This window comes from Nannobrachium achirus (assembly GCF_963921795.1).
Source record: "Nannobrachium achirus genome assembly, chromosome: 19".
NCBI classification, from domain to species: domain Eukaryota; kingdom Metazoa; phylum Chordata; class Actinopteri; order Myctophiformes; family Myctophidae; genus Nannobrachium; species Nannobrachium achirus.
In genome coordinates, this window is record NC_137826.1 from 22,896,998 (window position 1) to 22,913,633 (window position 16,636).

Sequence of the window (16,636 nt, forward strand, 5' to 3'; positions counted from 1 at the left end):
TCTCTTGCTCTCTCTCTCTCTGTCTGGGTCAGGTCGGTCATCTCGAACATGGTTGCCTCCCCCATCCTCATCCCTCGTTTGGCCACTGTTTGTGTGCTTCATTCTGCTTCATTAGCACCGAGCTTGTCAACTGACATGCACAAAACACAAAAATGACAAACGTCATGATGTTTATTTAAACGTGGAGTGATGTGTGCTCAAGAATCAAAAGACAATCACGGGTCAAACAGCACATAGGTAGCAGTGGTATGAATAAACAAAGCAAGGACAAGAAGGTTAAATAACCCTATGACATTTAGTGAACATAACATAATTCAGATAAAGGTATAATTACAGGAAAATACATAAGATAACTTTTTTTTTAAAGTACAAAAGTCAAATGCCCTTAACAGTAACTTATTTTCCATTCATGATTTGCATTAATGGATTAGCAAAGACTATGACCAAAGATCAGTGGACAAGCAAATCATGGTCATTGATATGTTGGTCCGTAATTTGCTAATAACATTCTCCACTATTCTGGGATGGATTTTCACAAGTTGGAACATTGCTGCTGCAAAGCTTCAACCATGGCCACAAAAGCAATAGTGAGGTCAGTGAGGTTAGACCCTAAATACAACACCTTATTCCAGAGGTGTTTGATAGGGTTATGGTCAGGGCTCTGTGCAGGCCAGTCAAGTTCTCCCTCACTCATCTCTACAAAGCATTTCTGTATGGGGTGAATGTCATTCTGCAGCAGGAAGGGGACACAGCCTACTGCAAACTGTTGCCACAAAATTGGAAGCACAATATTGTCTAGAACAGTGGCTCTCAAGGTTTTTAATTTCAAGGGCCCCCATAACTTAGAGATTGTACAAATGACAGGGTTAGGGTCTCTCAAGAGTTACAAACATGTAAGGGTCCGTCTTATTTAGAACCCCCTCAAGGAACACTGAGGGACCCTGGACCACACTTTGAGAACCACTGGTCTACAATGTCATTGTAGCTGTAACAATACGATTTCCATTCACTGGTACAAAGGCCATAAATGCTAAACTCTAATAAGAAAAACTGTCCACTGGCTTTTGGTCATAGTGTAGGTCAGTATAAGCTTTAGTTTCAACCCTGACTATGGGTGAGTAAAAATAACAAAATAGCTAGGCTATAGTTTTTAAGTAAGGCACACGATCACACAAAAAGTTGAGTAGCAGCGTTGTCTCCTAAGCTGGTGGTAGACTACTTACAATAGCCAGTGCCACATATATTTATGTGAGTAGAATAGTGAGTAAACAAATGTTTGAGGATGACATGATAATACACTTCCCATATCACTTTTGAAATCACAGATGATACCTCTTTCTTTTTTTTAACAAACTATAGAAGTATGCATCTCAACACTGTCTCAGCCATAAGACCTTATTTTCAGAACAATGCCCATGCAATAGTGTAATACATTTTCATCACGGACGGGGTTTGTAGGTTTCACACAACCTGGTCATCCACTTAAAGATCCCGTAAACCTTCAGTTCAAGTAACAAAAATAAATTGACGGTTGTAAAATACACGTTTTGTAATTACTCTTCATTTGTGGCCTATCATTTAATAGGTCACTCCTAAAATACAACATATCCAAGAACAATTACTTCCATTTCTATTGACTGGCATTTGTAGCAATAACATTCTAATTATTTTTCATAATAAGTATGGGTGGATTATTCCCTTTTGATAAGTCAACAATTATGAAATGAATTATCAAAACCCAAGAAGAAAAAAAAGAAAAAAACGTTTTATGGAACCATTAAAGAACAGCAGCTCCATCAAAAGACTGCATTATTCAAGTCATTATTGTTAGTTCTGATATGGCTAAGATCCTAGATTACAATTTCTTATCTCATGTTTACCTTGCTTACTGTAAATCGCTCTGCTAAATGCCTAAATTGTGAATTGTAAATATATTTAGTCATGTCCATTTACTTTGCTTTGAGTTTAATATGGAGTAAGTGATATGTTTTGGTTAAAACAAAAGGTTTATTGTTAAATGTTTAAAACTGTTCTGATAGTAATCATTAATGTGGAGTGTTTTTTTTCTTCTTTTTTTTCATTGTTGTTTCTCTCTCTTTTTTTTCTTCTTTTTTTCCCAGTAACAGGGGTCTCCCTAACTCTCCAACTCTTGAGTAAACATAAAATGCATTTTCAGGTCGAGACCTAAAAGAGAGATTAGACGTTAGCCCGGGACCAAAACTAGTGAAGATCTGCATGTGGCTATTTTCACTACTATTTAAAATGTATAAAATGTATAAAATGCATTAATGCATATTCTTTTAGTGTAGGAAAAGAAGATGAGATTTTTACTTGAGTCATGACCCATAAAAACTGGTCCGGGACCGTGACCCACAAATGGGTCCCGGCCCAGTGTTTGGGAAACATGGTTGTATCCTGTACCAGAGAGAGTTCTCTCTCTGGTTTGGATAAAATTGGTATCTCAATCTGAAAATGCACCCCTGTTACTTAACAAACATATTCCGCTATTTAACACTTATTTTAACAGAACAATATCACTTACTATGCTTTTAATGAGGACTTCCGTAACATTTTCAGAATATACAGGCTAACTATAATAACTGAGAAATATGTTTTGGATAATGGATTTCTTCTCTATTTTTCTGTATTCTTTCTTTTCTTTTATTTTTATTCTATTCCTTACCCACAATATAACATTTCTACAATGGTCCTGTCAGCTCCCACAAAACTTAGCATTTCTATTTCTGAAATCTGAAACAACAAATGTAGATACATTCAGAAGAGCAATATGCAACAAAAAAAGAGAGTGGAATAAATCTCTTTAACCTCCTACACAGGCTATACTGTAAGTGGAGTATTCCCTTGTTATAGTAATAAGTTAAGTATACTAAATAAAAGAAAGCACAATAAAACTTGTGAAAGGCTGCTATCTCATTTGTATATAAATGATTGTCTGGATTTACTATAGCAGGCTGAATGCCCAAATCTAATTGTATGATCTTAATATGTGATAGTGTGGCAGGGCAGGCCACACACTGTCTCTATGAGGCACAGATCAGCTCTGTGTATCTGTGTTCTGACAAACACAAGTTGAAACGGGGACATGTAACCCCCCAGGGGTCCTTGATGTGGTTCCAGGGGGCACCAGCTACAAGATTATACTTAGGAACCAAATGGGCCCTTATGGGTCTGTAACTCTGACGAATGTAAAAATTAAATAGACCATCACAGGTCCATTTGGAAAAATATTTGTGCATTCTCAGAGTTAAATGGATACTCATTATTTTACAGTGTACATTTGTTCCAGAGATACATCTTTTGTCAAATGGGGATCAGAGGCCTTATGCATATCAAACTGTGGAGCATTGAAATGAAAACATTTGAGAATCTCTGCTGTAACCACTGGTTGCTTAGGTTTTCAAAATGCACAACCCGCTGCTGATTAAAAAAAAACTGGTCATGCTGGGATGTGTTTGCATTTTGATTATTGAGACTGTATATTGTGCTGTTGTCCATCATGCCTTTCATTTGAACAATGTCAGAGGATTTCCTGAAGAGTGTGGGAGGAAGCCTTCACTTTCCATCACACTCAAAAGTCACGTCACAATCACCTCCTCCTTTTCCCTAAAGTAAACTCTCTTCCTGTGATCTGACGTCCTACTCCAGAACAAAGGGAAATCATACATTCAGCTCCCAAGCTCTGTCGAGTGTGGCTATGTAGTTATGTGTAGTTAGTTTGGCACTGTTGAACTTGTGTGGCGTAAACTGCACAGCACAAACTTTGCAAGGTTTAGGAGCCCATTCCCTTTCCAAGTGGACATGGAACTACTAGCAATTGTTCCGAGTTCCCTTTGCACAGGAACTATCAATGAGCATACAGTATGAAGCCATTTAAGGCTCATTAAATGTCCACCAGATGGCACTTTAGAGCTATATAAAAATGTTTTACTGTTCCTGTTGTTGCATTGAAGGCAAGATAAGACATTTTATTAATCTACAAGGCCATTGGAAAAGGCTTCCTTAGCTTCTAGGCTAGTGAAATAGTGTCTTCATTAGCCAGAATTTAAACAGGGCTATAAATGGATGTGGCATGGATATGGCTGTCACATATAACTCTAACGCTTAGTTAACAAAATCACTAAGATTTATACTTGATTAAATGCTTGTTGTTTCTTAGACCTGTGGTCTAGATTATGTCTTATTAGGTTGACATGGCGTTATGGCAATGTCATGTCCTGGATGTTCAGGTTATGTCACTTCCTGTCCAGTCAACATGAGGGGATGGAATGCACAATAACGCTGTCATTTCTTATATTGAGGTGCCCAGATACAGAGCAAAGGTTATGGCTGCCATCTCTACAGCCACCTGTACATACGTACACCTTCCAGGCCTACAGATGAGCCATGTCCCAAAGAGATCTTAACTCATGTCTCTCCCCTATCATGCTGACTCCCTCATTGATGTCCTGCTAAAATAGAATCACAAACTGGATAAGGCCACTCATGTGTTTAAAGAAATGTAACCTGAATATCCAGGTTTAACACACCTCATTGTTCCACTGAGGTCTATAAACCACCAGGTCGATCACAAAGTAAACAAGTCCAGCACCTTTGTTTGGTCAAAACAATAACATCCTGGTCCTCATGCTGGTTCCACAGTATGAGTCCCAGTGGCGAGGGAGCTTGATGGGTGCTGTGTTGTCTTACTAGAGTTGGTAGCGGGTGATCCCGGTGCTACGTCATGTCCTGTACGTCCAGAAGCATGGCGTCCTGTTTGGTCCTCAGCTGGTCTCGCACCAGCAGGTGGGCCACCAGCTCAGAGCTCAGGTCTGGAAGAAGAGAGAGATGGGGATGGAAGGAGAGAGTTTGAGAAAAATAAGGTTTCATATGGAATGTTGTGTGCTCTGTTGTGTACTTTGACATAAAGTTTTTTAGGATAACTGTTGATAGACAGTGCATATATTATATTCACTATGCTCTGTATACAGTATACAGTATATATTGAATGACTGTAATGTACATACAGTACATTCATTCAGAGACCCACATTAGGAATGCATTAGGATCAGATCAGCGATCAGGTCTACATTTCTACTACTTTTAATCAGTCATCAATCACATTCACAACAAGCAAAACTACACTGTAAAATGCTCAGTGTTAATAGAACGTATTGCCTTAATAACTTAATTCATGCTTATTACGAGGATGTTAGAATAAGGTGTTCTCACTCTTGAGTGCCACAGGTGCACTGCTACTCCAATCTGCACCAAGTTTGTGCCTGCCATGACAATAGTCACACCAGGGGCCACGTTAGGTCCCCCGTGGGCCACAGGCACACCATTGCTCCAATCCTCACCAGACATAGCACAAATGCTGCTCAGGCAGTGGTTCGTGCAGTTTCTTCCCACCTAATTTGCATTTGACTTAATATAATAATAGAGTATGCAAATAATGTGATTATTGGCACAGCCCTAGCTGTCGGAATGATTACAGACCTGTAGCATTACTCAATCTGTGATTATGAAGTTGTTTGACTGAAATGGAACCGCTATAGACCAGATCACAATGTTTGAACCAAAACAAATTGATAGCATTCTCTGGTTGTTAAACAAATAATGTACTGGAAGACAAAAAAACATTTGAGAATACTAGTCTAGTCGTAATATTATCACGGCATGCGTTTGCGTGTGTGCGTGGTTGTGAAATTGTGTGTACGTGTGTTTGCGTTATGTGAGCGCATGTTTGCATACCTTGTACGTCCTTTTGGAGTGATTCCTTGAGGCCAACCAGCTGCTGCACTGAACAGTTCTGCAGCTCACAGTGCTGCAGACGCTTCCGTTTGGCCACAACACTGCTGCTCGCCAGATGCTACACAACCACACACACACACACACACACGCACGCACGCACGCGCGCACACACACACACACACACACACACACACACACACGCACACGCACGCACACACACACACACACACACACACACACACACACACACACACACACACACACACACGTACAAGCGAATGCATACAAAGAGATTTACTTCATCTGGAAAACGTAACAGCAAACATAAACCATCTTCTGCCCTACATTCAGTCATTTCCTGCTCTTCCTCTATTCTATCTCTCTCTCTTCTTAGACTACACTTGAATACATTTTCTAGCTTTTTTTCTTCCCCTTTTCTTTCCCTATTATTCTTTTTTTTTTTCCTTTCCTTGGTTTGCATGTTTGTTTGTTATATATTTTTTTGTCCCACCATGAATCTCTTTCCCATATGGAATCCATAGCATACAGTAGCTGGATTAGAAAACTAGAAGAGTGAGTTGCTCAGAGTGCAAATCGGGTTGCCTGGCCGGGTTACCTATCCAGGGCCCAATCAGAATCGGTATATGGAAAGTCCTACACAGTTCTTGATCATCAAATGACTCCAGAATTAATATGTACCGATTTGTGTGAATCTTGGGACACAATTTGTAGGAGGGTTAGTGTTAGCAAAAGTAGACATGTGTTGTGAGCTTGTATATCGGCTATTGTTTGCTATTTTTGTAAGTTTTTTTTTAAATATTCACCAATAATGACATGCCCCTAATGTTTATTTTTTATAATCAATCAAATTGATTAGTTCACAATTAACTGCACCCCTAACTAAATTCAACACAAGCTTCTATAACCACATTACGGAACTGTGGAACTTTGGCAGTGGATTTGCAACTTTCAGTGTGAGTGGAAAAAGGGCTTCAGAATGGTCCAACTCACCTCCTCCTTCTGTGTTTCTTCATTCCACAGTTTATCTCTCAGAGCCCTCAGAGCAACTACTACTTCCTGCTTCAGACCAGAAGGATGGTAACCATTGCAACCTCTCCTCGTGGAAACCTGGCCAAGATATCATACAGTTAGCAGCCAAAGTAAAAGAATGGTGAAATAAACACTGATTCTCAGCTGTTTTTTGTTCTTTGTTGGGACCCAGTTTTCACAAGCCATTGAACTGGACCAGTGTTTTCCAAACAGGAGTCCGGGGAGCAAAGATCACACAGGGTCAGGAAAATAAGATTCAAAACATGTTGCACAAAATCATAAATCACTTTCCAGATCATTTCTGAAGAAATCCTTATCTGAATCTACTCATAAGGAGGCATTTATTCTATCTGCATATCTAGCCCTCACTCCAAAATGGACATCTGTGGTCTTACAGTTGGAGCTCTGGCCCCAGAGTGCTACTTAGTGGCTGTACCCCGCTCCTTATATGTAGTTAGGAAGGGCCGAATGATATGGACCAACTTCCCCACAGGGATCAATAACGTATAATATTACAACTTGTGACCTACATTAGAGATTCTGTTTTCATCCATTATCCCTGGCCGTATAAAGAAATAAACAAAAACAAGTCAGAGAAATGTTAAGATATGAAACACACACACATACACACACACACACGCACGCACGCACGCACGCACGCACGCACGCACGCACGCACGCACGCACGCACGCAAGTGTGTGTGTGTGTGTGTGTGTGTGTGAGAGAGAGAGTGTGTGTGTGTGTGTGTGTGTGTGTGTGTGTGTGTGTGTGTGTGTGTGTGTGTGTGTGTGTGTGTGTGTGTGTGTGTGTGTGGTTCCCTAGGTCTAGGAAACATCTGCCAACAACACACTTTGTGATAGCAAAATAACTGGCTGACAGACACTGAACTAAAGAGCTCTATGAAGAAAGAGGTTTCTTACATTCCAACCACCAAAGCAGGGAACTGTAGGCTGATCTGGTGCTCTTTGAGCAGAGCAGAGCAACATTGATTGAGTAGAGGAAATAAACTCCAGAAAACTATGGAAAAAGACGCACCGATTGTCAAAGTAAAGTCATGTTTATTGCCTGATATCTGTGCTTTACTGCAGAGCACGTTTTTCTGGAGTTCTTTACTTACTGTTATTCTTCTTTCAAGCCTTAAACTGTGACCACGGCATAGATCTGTTGCCATAAGAATCTGATGAAAACACTCCACTGACTTTGTTTACATAGTGATTTGCTATGAATGCTCTGTGTATTCACTCATGTATTGCTTATCGTACGTAGGCCTACCATATGCAACAATATTGCTACGTCAAGTTTTGAGTAAACATGAATATGCGCTGCCTGTGACTGAAACCAACTATGGTATTTTAGGTGATGTGCTGGAGATCAGTCCAAACCCTGACCTTCTTATTGGCACCTTCATCTTCTTCACTGTCACTGTCACTGTCGTTGATGAAGCACAGCTGTAGGTTTTTGTGATTGTGAAATCTGTGAACACAAGAGATGCAAAAACACATGACATCCCTCACACAATGTGTGTACACACGGTATTTAAAGGCATAGTGCAATATTTAGTATGAAAGTCAACCATAATTTGTGTTCGTCTTTCTATCCACGTTTTATGTTTTAAAGGAGTAGTTCACCCCCAAAATGACTTTTTTTCTATTGATTACTCATGCCATGGAGACTAGAGTTCAATAATATTTTTTGTTTTTTGTCACATTCCTAAGACAAAAATGTGATAACAATAAATTTACCCCCATTCATTTCGGATGGTGACCCGTTTCGAAACGGGTCACCATCCGGAATCAATGGGGGTAAATTTACTCAAATCAAATTTTTGTCTTAGGAATGTGACAAAAACCAAACAATATTATTGAACTCTACTCTCCATGGCATGAGTAATCAATAGAAAAAAAGTCATTTTGGGGGTGAACTACTCCTTTAAGTTATCTGTGCTATTGCTTGTTGTCTGTTGTTACTGTATGTCCATGTTATGTCACACTTGTCTCACACAAGCATCATGTCTGCATATTTCATATTTGTGTTTGCATTTCAAATGAAGCATGTCAAGTTTCAAAAGGTGCTGTATAAAAAGGGCTATGCAGATGCTTTTTGACTTGACTTCAGAAATATTGCAAGAAAAGAGAAATTAAGTATTTTCTGGTCCCCGGTGGAGGGGCTTTTTTTTTCGTTCACCCAGCAGACGGGTACTCAGATGACTCAGAGGAGAGCACGGGGGAGCAGTTAAGACAGGCCTGGGCCAGTGTAGACCTTGAACTGGTGACCTTCCGATTCCCAGACGGCCTATGGACCCACTCAGCTACAGCCGCACATTCACTGTCTGATTATTCTGAATTGTCCTTCATTACCTAGACGCAACTTTACATCTGGGCGTGTCCTCCTCCTCCTCCTCCTCCCAGTTGGGTCCCCACAGCCTCCAGTGCCTCTCCTCCACTCTGCCCCCTGACTGGCTCCTCAGCTCCATGCCACCTCCACTCTGGAGGACGGGAGAAGAGCAAGGAAATCAAGTAAAGGTCAACATGTATGAATCACTTTGAACAATGCCGCGTTTGCTACCAAGTGCTTGACAGGGCGCAGTGGCGTCAGTTCAGAAAAAGCTAAGGTATGGCAACATGACTGGTGTCCACCAGTCATGTTCATGTTGCCATTACTTAGCAACAGGCATGATACATTTATTTTAAGAAGTAATTCTTTTTTTTTTCTGGATAAGTGCAGCTAAACTTGGCATGTTAGTAAACGTGCCGCAATTAACAATAATGCATTGCACCTGTGCAGCTGACCTGCGGAACCTGGGAATATACCATTTTGTCAAGATGGGGAGAATACAAGTGTGGGGAATATAATTATAATACCTTGTTAAAGTGACCATTTTGTAAAATGTTGCATTTGTAGTTATTTTACTGTAATTTAACAATATAATAACCAGCACAGATAGACAAAGAGACATTCATGGATTTATATTTAAAGTAACTTTTATTTCCCCCCTGCCTGGACCCAGGGTATGGCAGCTGCATACCCCTTCCATACCCAATTGACGCCCCTGACAGGGCGATGACACACATGCAATCAGCATTGCCATGGCATTGTGGAAGCAGAGAGGCTGTCCTACAATTGAAAGGTCCCAGATTTGATTGCTGGCACAACAGCCAATTATGTGTCAATCCACCAAGTGCCCTTGAGGAATGTACCTATTTAGAATTAGATTTACAATCCACTTTTTAAGCTGGGCCACCAGCTTCGGTAATCAGCTCATTTTCTTTGACGACCATTGATTACCTCTTCTGGATAGGCTATTCATGTCACATGGTAGAGCTAAGGGCCAATCGCAGGACAGTACCCCACGAGTGCCCTTCTAGACAATGGGGGGAAAGAACTGGGCCAATAGCAGTTACATAGAGTATATATAAAAGGAGCAGTTACCGCTCCTCCAGGCTATGGGGAAAATTAGCTGTTGGAAAAAGTACTCAAATGTTTTACTTAAGTAAAAGTATCGTAAAAGTATCAATACTGCACTGTAGATGTAGATGGGAAGTAACGAAGTACAAATACTTTGTTACTGTAACAAAGTACTTTTTTCAGTACTTTGTACTTTACTGAGTAGTTATTTGTCTGAGTACTTTTTACTTTTATCCGTTACATTTGAACACAGTATCAGTACTTTTACTCTGCTACATTTTCAAAACAGGCTCATTACTTTGGTTTTAATGGTATAGCCTATTAATGTTGCGCCGGAGCATATCTGAATTATCTGATGCGCATCTGATAGGCACACACAGTCGCGCGCACGCACGCACACACACACAGGTACACACGCACAGCAGCAGCAGCAAGCAAGTTCCCAAAAGTTCTTTTTTCGCCAACAGACAACTCTCTCTGCTTTCCTCTTACCTGCAGCCTGCAGGACATCCTCGACATGTTCCCAAATAAATAAGTCCTTATTTAAACAGTAGGCCTACACAGCTTCCAATTCCAAACACAGCCTTTGTGATCATTAATCCACCCGTACCTCTGGATTAAGAATTGAGTCTTTTCTCTTTTTGTCTTTCCAGGTGTAGCCTATTACAACTCGTTAAACCTCGTCCGAACGTTTTAAAGTGCACTGATCAATAGAGAGAAGTGTAACATTGTAAGTCTCTGTAGAGAGGTTAAAACGAATCAAAACAACTTGAAGCAGTAACATGGGGTATTTTTTTGCTTTGCATATATACTTGAAGGCATCAGACTAATGACATAAGGTACATTTCTCACCTTAAACAATGAAATGCAGACATGCACGTACTGCTATGTGTTTGAATAGGGAAACCTTATTTATTTATTTTAGCTTTTATTAAAAAATATTAAAATAAGATTTTGTTTGATAATATAAGTTTTGCCATAATCATGCAGCTTTATTACAATGACACAGCTATAACAGCAATGTTTAAAAATGTTATAGATTACAGTAGTAGACCTATAATCTATAGCCTAATTCTTTTTTAATTCATATTATTTTTGTATCCATATCATGATATTAGACTGGATAATTATCGTCTGTGATTTGGGATATTGTACTACATATAGTCCAAGTCCAAGTCTTATTTGTCCTTTCTCACAATGACATCACTTACAGCAATTCACAGCCGTCTACTGCAGATTTCATCCCACAATATAGTCAGTCAGTTATATGTTCACTTTGTCACGCTCATTCAAAGCATTATGGTAACATTGTTAAACGTCCCCGCCTTTTTAACCCAAATGTGACCAGCTTATGTATTGACAATGTGTCAATTCTTGTTAGGTGAAGATTGTGTGTCTTTGCAGCTTAACCAGTTTTAAATCTGAGAGTGTACAAATGTAGCCCAATGGATACTTATGTTTCCTTCCAGCTGAAAACACAAGGTTCAACTAAAACTCGACTAAAAACGCTTCAAAATGCCTGAGTTATTTCAGCTCTCAGCAAACAGATAAATGCCAGACGTAAACATGCAGCGCAGAATAGGATAAATACTCGGTTCTCCCATTGAAAAATATTGAAAATAATTTAAAATATATTCTGCGCTCAGGAAAAAAATCTCAAGACGTTTTTTTCCTTAGTTGAAATGCCAGCAACGTCACCAGGCGCTGAGCGTTTACTCTGCGGTGCTTGTTCTCGTTAACATGTTCTCTGCACCCAGAGTTCAAATATTTTCAAATCTGGGTGTTTGGAAGCGTTTTCAGCAGAGTGCCCAATCTGCCCAATCTGCCCAATGGGAGAAAGAAAGAGAAATGTTTATTCTTGCATGCAACTCTAAAAGCAGGTGACTGACCATTGTATGGTGTTGCACCAAAAGAGGTGTCTTCAAACCTAACAAATGTCACAATCAAAATTCCCCCCAACAAAGCCTCCACTGATTCAGGCTTTACAGGTCCTTACAGGTCCATTTGGCTATGTGTACACTCTCAGAATTAAATGAACATAGAGGACTGTATTTTGATTGTCTTTAGGTACCAGCTCTGCCTCTATATGCCTTAACTTAAAGGCCTGTCCATCCGACCACCAAACTTTTCGCCTGAAAAGGTTAAGAACCACTTTTAAGACAATCAAAATAGAGCTCTTGATTATTTTACTGTGTAACAATCCTGGTCTCTTCAGGGCTGACCTTTGACCGCTCCCTCTGTTCTTGCTCCTGTTTCTCCAGCTCAGCGATCCGCAGGCTCAGATCCTCCCACTGCATGATGGGTAGTTGGTTCTGCTCATCTAATCCTTCCTCGTCCTTCTCCTCATCCTCGTTGGCATGATCATCACTCTCTTTCTCCTCTGAGCTGTCTTTCTCCTTGGTTCCTCCCTCCATTCTCTGGAAAGGAAAAGGTTGGGATTAATTAAGTGACGAGGAAGAGGGCTTACCCAATACCCACTCCAGCATACAGTTAATATATGTGTAATAAATAATAATAATAATAATAACAATAAAACTATGCAAAAAATATCATCTCGGATTGATTGATTGAATAATTTATTAGAAGGTTGCATAGGAAAAGGTACAGTTTCATGACAATACAAATCACTGGTACAAGCCAAGGTCAACTAAAACGAGATCCTAGTAAGCTTTTCAACTTGTTTACACAGGAACCCTTTAAACAAAGTATGTCTGCCTATAATAATTCTCCATCAGAATATGTATGAGCCCAGCTAGAGTTTCATTAGATTCTACGTGTTAATTTAGCGACCTAATCAAATCTATCAGCTCATTTACATGAATTAGCCTAATTGTAAACCAGCGCACGCCTACACTTTTGCAAAGAGACGAACTTAGGCTACTCCGCCGTAGGATGGTGTCGCGTGCCGAATATAGCCCATCGTGCGAGTGCGACCATACGTGCGACGCATTGTGACTGAGCTGGTAGATCTGCGCGCGACACCGCGTGTACGACGAAGTATACTAATGTCGCAATGACAGTATTTTAGACTTCTACCAGTACGCATTTCTTGATCATTCAGGGACCCCCAGAGAGCCCAATAAATGAACGCTCCTCTACTCCGATAACAGCACACACTGCGCAGCAGAACGAATCATGTTGTTGTTTACAAACTGTGGAAGTTTTTGCAGACATTACCTATTCATATCCAAGCATGCCTCAGCTCCTCTGACATTGGTTTCTCCTCCTTTTCCCTTCGAAACGTGCGGTGTTGTTAACCATCATCATCGTGACGTCGCTGTAATTTGTCAAAATTATACTAAAAAGACTTGTTGTTATGAAACTCTTCCTTCCACACAAGTCAAGGAAACACCCCTCTTGAGAAGGCAACCCCTTCCCTTCCTCCCTCCTTCCCTCCAGCTCCCCTCTTCCTCCTCCTCCTCCTCCTCCTCCTCCTCCTCCTCTTCTTCTGCTCTGTTCCCACTTTTAGTCTAACCTCCTCTGCTGCTTCTCTCTGGCCCTATGCAATGCAACGCTGCTGACACTGTCCCATCCAGAGCGCCTTCATGACTGCTAAAATGCCCGGGATTCCTTGGATGATTGACATTACATTGTATTGTCATAATAGGTAGGCTATTATGGAAAGAAAGTGCGCGGTCGGACGGGTGTGGCAGCTGTGTGGTGGTGGTGGCCTGGGGATTTCTGATGAAACAATGTTTAGGAGGAGGACACACACACAAGTCTGTCTGTGCCCTGAAAGGGTTAAGAATGAGATCCTGGGTGTCCAGTTTCACAATTTTTGGAGATGACGACTCCAAACAGATGGGAGATTTCTGTCCTGTGTGTGTGTGTGTGTGTGTGTGTGTGTGTGTGTGTGTGTGTGTGTGTGTGTGTGTGTGTGTGTGTACTGTGTGGGAGATGTGTGAGGAGCAGATCAGCAGATAGTTTTGTCTGCATAGGATGAGGCACGCTGCACAACAACATCTCAGATAAACACACGACACACACTGACTGGGGTAAAACACGACTGTAACCGTAGAGAATACACTAGTTCATTGTAGGCAGGCTACTTTACAAGCAAGCAACAAGTGCTCAGGGACAACGATGCGATGCCACTGAGGAGAGCTTAAATCCCCTGTATCAATCTATGTCATTCTTCAAGTTCAACAGTGTAATTAGTAGGCTATTAAATTCTATTTGCCTTTTAATTAATAGATTCATCTGATTTTCAGATTGTGTGGACCGATACAATCGCTGTTTTGTTTTTATTATCAATAATAATATTAATAAGATGTTATTATTAGGCTATTATTATTAGCTGATTATGAGTCTGATTATTGTTGACAAGGTAGAATTGTCAATAATGTATTGTTATTTTAAGCTACATTCATATTTTCATCTTTATATGAAATGTAAAAGTGGCTGCATCTCTACGGTAGGTTATTATCATAAACAGTATGCTGCCTACTTAAAGCCTCAAGAGGCGTATGTCACTTTTTTTTATGAATAACATTTTACTTATAGGCTACAATCTGTATGATACCATTATGTTAATAAAATATGACTTAGACAATTAGAGTGGTTGTATTTTGTCTCCCTGCTCTTCTGTTGAGACATTTAGATGTCAAAGGTCATGTCTCAGCTGACAGATCAAGCAGGCCAGCTCTATTAGCTCAATGGTAATAATATCAGCTCTTAAGCAGGAAACCAGGTTCAAATCCGGGCTAGAAAGAGGAAAGTATAGTGCTGCTTTAATTTAAAAAAATCAAACCTCGGTTCGAAGTGGAGCGGTGAATTTGAGCAGTTCCAGGTAATATATATATATATATATAATTGAACTCAAGTGTCCATGGCATGAGTAATCAATTTGAAAAAAGTCAACTCAATCTGAGTTCCCAGAGGTAATTTCTTCCGCCACTAGGTGGCGAAAACAGTTCAAACTCAACCAGATAGTTGTGGGACACTGGACACATTGTGGGACACTGGACACACATTGCTGCTCATAGCGGAGCTGTGTTTCACACCGCTCCAAAAAATATATAGAACTTCACCCCAAATCTCCTGTTCTCTGTGTCTCTCTGCAGCTCTGTTTAACCTATAGGAGTTGCAAGTGTGAATCTCATATGCTTTGGTGAATCAGCATGTTTATTTCCTTCCTACTTTATAGGCCTAGTGTCCTTGTGCAAGGTGACAATAGAAATAAAGGGTACATTTCATTTATTTATTGTCTAATCATTTTAACCCAGGGGTCTTCAACGTTTTCAGGCCAAGGACCCCTTAGTTGAGAGAGAGATGAAGCAGGGGCCCACAACCTTTTCATAGATTCCATATAGTTTCATCGTTTGACAGCACAATCATCAGTGTATTTTGGATTCATGTCAATTTGTGTTTTCAGATATTTAACCACTTGAGCCGTCATTACCTAATAAACTTGACCTTTTATCTGTACTTAATCTGCTCTTTTTCCCTTCTACACCAAACCTCTTTGCTGAAAATAGCCGATCTACAAGCTCACAACACCTTGCGCTTGTAGATCTGCTATTTTTGGCTACAGTTCTCAGAATATGGACACTAGGGTTCAAGTTGTTGATATAAAAAGGATTTGACGATTTGGAGGACCCCCTGTAGTTACTCTGAGGACCCCCTAGGGGTCCCGGACCCCCTGTTGAAGACCCCTGTTTTAACCCTTATACTTTCTTGAGGTCCCCTACAGGCCAGGGTTCTATCCTCTTGTTCCCTTCGTTTTCTTCTCCTCTCTATCTCTTTGCCTGCAGAGCTACAAGCACACAACACATTACACTGTGATGTGTTGTGAGTTTGTAGATCTGCTATTTTCACAGTATGTTAGTCTATTATGACATACCCAGAAGTTATAATCTTTACTTTATTTATAGCCTCAGATGGAGTATCTCAATCCTGAAAATGCTTGTGTGACATTCACACTTTAAACTGATATTTTATTTTTTGTAAATTAGCCTATGTCATGCTCATCTGACTTGTTCGTTGTATTTACTGACCGGTTAGCCAGTATGCCCTGCCTGCCTCACTATATTCCATATGCCTACACATTCACACCAATATGAAAATGAATTATACTGAAATTAATAAATAACAAATAAATAAATGTCACTGGCCAGTAAATGTTTTCCGTAGGTTTTGGGTACGTTTTCTCTACGCCCATAATATAGGCCTACTCACTCACTGGACAGTGAGGATTTCATTTGTATTGGTGGATTCATGAAGTGCATGTTCACAATGCACTCAGTCTATGTAGGCGTTAGTTCTCATCAGTGGTGGAAAAAAAGTACTCCAATGTTTACTTAAATACCACAATATAAAAATACTCTTGTTACAAGTAAAAGGCCTGTGTTCAAAATGTTACTTGAGTAAAAGTACAAAACAAAGTAGCCTATTGGCATCAAAATACACATACATAAAGTAAACTACCAA

At 40.2% G+C, this 16,636-nt stretch overlaps 1 protein-coding gene across 1 annotated transcript; it reads right to left on the minus strand.

Annotated features, from left to right (window-relative positions):
- Positions 1–4,585: 4,585 nt before the first annotated feature.
- On the minus strand, positions 4,586–13,446 carry LOC308305196 (uncharacterized protein). Its single transcript, XM_080749920.1, has 7 exons — positions 13,385–13,446; positions 12,430–12,624; positions 9,160–9,287; positions 8,191–8,275; positions 6,763–6,879; positions 5,752–5,869; positions 4,586–4,829 (listed from the first exon to the last, which is right to left on the minus strand). The coding sequence occupies exons 2-7, from the start codon at positions 12,619–12,621 to the stop codon at positions 4,735–4,737; spliced, it is 735 nt and encodes a 244-aa protein (XP_080606046.1). The 5' UTR covers positions 12,622–12,624; positions 13,385–13,446; the 3' UTR covers positions 4,586–4,734.
- Between the last annotated feature and the right edge of the window lie 3,190 nt (positions 13,447–16,636).

Excerpts from the sequence above, each read along its gene's own strand:
- LOC308305196 (XM_080749920.1), bottom strand. The coding sequence starts at position 12,621 with ATGGAGGGAGGAACCAAGGAGAAAGACAGCTCAGAGGAGAAAGAGAGT. Across the intron at positions 9,288-12,429 it reads AACAGAGGGAGCGGTCAAAG|AGTGGAGGTGGCATGGAGCT; the intron begins GTCAGCCCTGAA and ends CCCGTCCTCCAG. Across the intron at positions 5,870-6,762 it reads AAGAAACACAGAAGGAGGAG|CATCTGGCGAGCAGCAGTGT; the intron begins GTGAGTTGGACC and ends GTGGTTGTGTAG.